Source organism: Alosa pseudoharengus, unplaced genomic scaffold (assembly GCF_046254945.1).
Source record: "Alosa pseudoharengus isolate Yale_2024_CS ecotype anadromous, Long Island Sound unplaced genomic scaffold, YU_APseudo_1.1 YU_APseudo_1.1_scf_20, whole genome shotgun sequence".
NCBI classification, from domain to species: Eukaryota; Metazoa; Chordata; class Actinopteri; order Clupeiformes; family Clupeidae; genus Alosa; species Alosa pseudoharengus.
Genome location: NW_027468664.1, coordinates 28,532,866 through 28,536,762, shown reverse-complemented (window position 1 = coordinate 28,536,762; position 3,897 = coordinate 28,532,866). Strand labels below are relative to the sequence as shown.

Sequence of the window (3,897 nt, the reverse complement as noted above, 5' to 3'; positions counted from 1 at the left end):
TATTCTCATCCCTTAGTAAACACACAACTGGCCACCCTCTGTTCAAAGCATTTAAGTATACTTACTCTCTGCAATAACACTCTCTGCAATATCAATACTGCCACTACCAACCTCAATAAAAATCATCTTTTTGGGAATATGCATTGGCTCGGTGTGTGTGCATTCATGTATGTGTGTGTGGTGTTGCAATACATATTGTGTTGAAATACATATTGAAATACATATTTCACAGTAAGTTCACACACACTATGTCTCTATTGTTTTTTTGTGTGTGTATTGGTGTGCATGACAATGTGTGTGTGTGTGTGTGTCTTGGCATGTTTCTGTGTGTTTGTGTAGACAGAGCCATAGAGAGCCACAAACAGAACTCCCGTTTCTCCCTCTCTCCGCCCTGTTTTGTTCCCAAGGAGCTGACTTGCTCTCACTGTGCTGTGCAAGGACAGCTAGAGCACCTGTGTGTGTGTGTGTGTGTGAGTGCCTTTGTTTGCATGTATATGCAATGTCTCAGTATCTCTTGACCTGTAATGACCTCTAAGCCTTGTGAATTCACTCTCACTCATATAGTGTAATCAGGCAGTGCACAATCTCTGTGTTTAGCAGAAGTAACAAAACAACAGCACAGCCATCTAGAAAAAAAAATAGTCAAACAATATACAAACAAAATACTAACATAGTACAAATTTGTCCGCATTGTAAATCCAGTTAACAGCACCCAGTCCGTGCAACACAAAATAAAAGGGAATGAGTCAGAATGCAAAACCACAACACGCACCATACAGAAAACACTTCACACAGAGCTTCCAGGGCTTGGTGATTTCAACCCCGGGACACGTAGCAGCGAAATATAGAGTTGACCTTTCGCAGACGTCTATCAGAGCCCTTTTATTTGTTTTTATGACCTGTCGGCCCATTCGGAGGACCACAAGGGGCCATTCTGACAGCGCTATAGCATGCCACTGGGTGTTGTGTTATTCTTTCCTACTCAAATAAGAATGGATCTGCTGGACGAAACGTGCCGATGCCGTGGCGTGTTCTCTGGGGGTCTGTTGCTGTTTTTGCAGGGGCAGACTGTTTTCGTCTTGGAGTGGCTTTTTAGGTTACACCCAGGCTGGCAGGGGTGCTCTGGGCTTGGGGGACGAATAATCAACACCAGTGTCCGGTGTTTACACAGAACACCACCCTCACACTTTAGACGTCTGCACCTCTATGAACACTGCTGCTGCTACTGTGTGTGTGTGTGTGTGTGTGTGTTAATGTGCAGTAATGAGTGTGTTGTCTTAGCCTCTCTGGTATTCTGGTGTTTGGTGTGTGAGAAGTTCATTAGCCTTTGACTTGGTCTGGTAGGTAATGTCAACCACAAAGGGCCACTGTGCCTGTAACACTTCAATCTATATGCACTGAACAACAAATTATACTTGTTTAAACGGATGAACTGCTAAAAGTGTGCAATAAGTTAACGGAGTATAGTCAGATACATGTGCTTGGCCTAACACTATTCTGACTGCATTGTAACAATCCTACCTAACTGATTCCATTGGCTTTTCAATAACACTGTGTCACTGGGAAGACACCCAAATGAGGTGTTGCCATGGTTCTCATCAGCGTTTTCGGCATGGAAGCCACAAGGAACCAATCACTGAGGTCAGCTAGACACAGCTGGTAACAGGAATCCATGACAACCACCTTTATGACATCAACATAACCTCTAATCTTTGAGCCATCCCATTGGTGGGGGAAAGTGCTTGATGTCATACTCTCCCACCCCATCAGTGACCTCAAAAGAACACTGGATTGAACAACTGAATATTTAGCCCTGTGAATTTGGTACTACATCTTTGTCCTGTATCATTGACTTCCCAAGTTATATGAAACAACTTCAACATGTTTCTATAATGTTTGTACAGTTTTATGCACTATCACTGTTTAGACTAACACAACAACTTTGCCCAGAATAGCTACGTTTTTCTTGATAAATTTTAATATCAAACACAATGAGCAGGTCCATGACCATGGCCACTACTGTGGCATCAGCCTTGGAGTAAGATGCTTGACCCAGTGTTCTTTTGGGATCAGTGTACGATGTACACACAGTAAATACTGCTTTGCTTAACGGAAGGAGTTCTCCTTCTCAAAAAAAAAAAATGGCTGGCTAAAACAAATGCTCCCTAAAAAGTTATAACTTCAGTTTTTTTTAAAACGTCTATTTACAAGAGAAAATGTTCGCTTCCCTTTTTCCCCCAAATGGAGTATCTATTTGATACATGTTACATCATCACAAGCATAATTTAAAAAAAGGAAACTTGACATGAAAAGTACATCAAAAGACACATAGTCTTGTATCTTTACCAATCTCTGAAGCAATAGTTGTGCCAATGGTGTGACCAGGACACATTTTTATATATTATCAATAAATAGGCAAATATTTAGAATTTACACACTACACAAATGGTGTGTGTGGTCTAACAGTCTCTGCTTAGGTCTGTTTACCTTTGGCACAGTGGCTGATACATGTGTAGCCACTGTGTGTACGCGCGTGTGTGTGTGTGTGTGTGTGTCTAAATAACACAATCATCTCTTTTCCCTCTGGTTGTCATGTAAACATTTCAAGGCAGCTCAGTCATTGGCATCGTATGTGTGGAGACTGCTCTGATCCCCTCTAATATCTCTATGTTCTCTCTCATCTATGGACTTCCAGTCATATTCCTATTGAACCCCATCGAGATGAGAGTGTCTCTGTACGGTGCCTCCCCAACAGTTACCATGGAGTCCAGGAGAGATGGACACTTGTCCGTGTCCTTCTCTAAGTCTTTCTCTACCTCTACTTCTCCTCTCCTCTGTAGGTTAACGTGTTGCTGATGTCTAGGGCGTGCTGGTAGACCTGGGTCATGTCGTCCAGGTCCCCGAGCAGTGAGAAGCTGCCGTTGTCTCCGGGCGAGCCGGGAGGGCTGGCACGCGCAATCTTGCCCCCGTGGAGAACTGGCGCGGCAGACGTCTGCAGGCCCCGGAAGCCGGCCATCGGGAGGAGGTCCTCGGCAGAAAGGCAGGCTCTGATGCTTGGCTTGGGTGAAGTGGGGGGCCAGTCCATGCTGCCCACGTAGGGCGAGAGGCCCATCTCCTCGTCCACGATGCTGGACGGCCGGCTTTGGCTGCGGGACAGGCCTGAGTCGGTGGCGGAGGATGGGTCGCCGTACAGCTGGACGCTGCTGTGGTTGTTGTGGGTGGAGTACTTCCCGTTGCGCTTCAGGATACCCTTCCTGCCCACTGCCCGGCGGGTCGGGGAGCCAGTTGGGGCTGGTGGCTGGTGCTGGGGCGGGGGCATGGTGACACCGCCCCCTAGCAACTCGGAGGACTCACTGCGCTCTGGAGAGGAGTAGTAGCCGGACTCGCGCTGCTGGTTGTTCTTCAGGATGCCCTTCTTGGGCAGCGTGGGCACCATGTTGGTTGGCGAGCCATCCAGGAGGAAGCGTTCGTGCTCCTCCTCGACGTCCTTCCCAAGGCTGGAGGCGGACGCGAAAGCGGTGCTGCAGGCAGCGTCCTGGTACTGGATGGAGCGGCGGAGCTCGATCTCACCCAGGCTCTGTGACCGCTGGTCGCCGCTCGCCCGTGTCTTCAGTATCCCCTTGGGCCGCTTCGGGCCTGGCTCAAGGGTCACATGACCTCCTCCTCCGACACGCACACCGCCAACCACGCTGGCATCATTCTCCTTCGATGACCTCCTCATCCGCTGGCGTGCCGGTGGACCTGACCCTGATCCGTTACCATTGGCTGGTTCCGACGCACGCGGCGCCTTGGTGGCTGAGCGGCCATCGGTGCGGTTCTGCCAGTCGATAAAACGGGCTAACATTGGGGAGGAGCCAGACACGTCCCCTTGCTTGACCTCGCAGTCGCACACACTGG

The 3,897-nt window shown here is 48.4% G+C and overlaps 1 protein-coding gene across 1 annotated transcript in view; it reads right to left on the bottom strand.

Annotated features, from left to right (window-relative positions):
* Positions 1-461: 461 nt before the first annotated feature.
* LOC143136340 (NUAK family SNF1-like kinase 1) overlaps positions 462-3,897 on the bottom strand; it is a 21,793-nt gene continuing 18,357 nt past the window's right edge. Inside the window, exon 7 of the mRNA XM_076297011.1 lies at positions 462-3,897. This exon is cut by the window's right edge and continues 102 nt beyond it. Within this exon, the coding sequence (XP_076153126.1) occupies positions 2,819-3,897 (1,079 nt within the window). The 3' untranslated portion in view covers positions 462-2,818.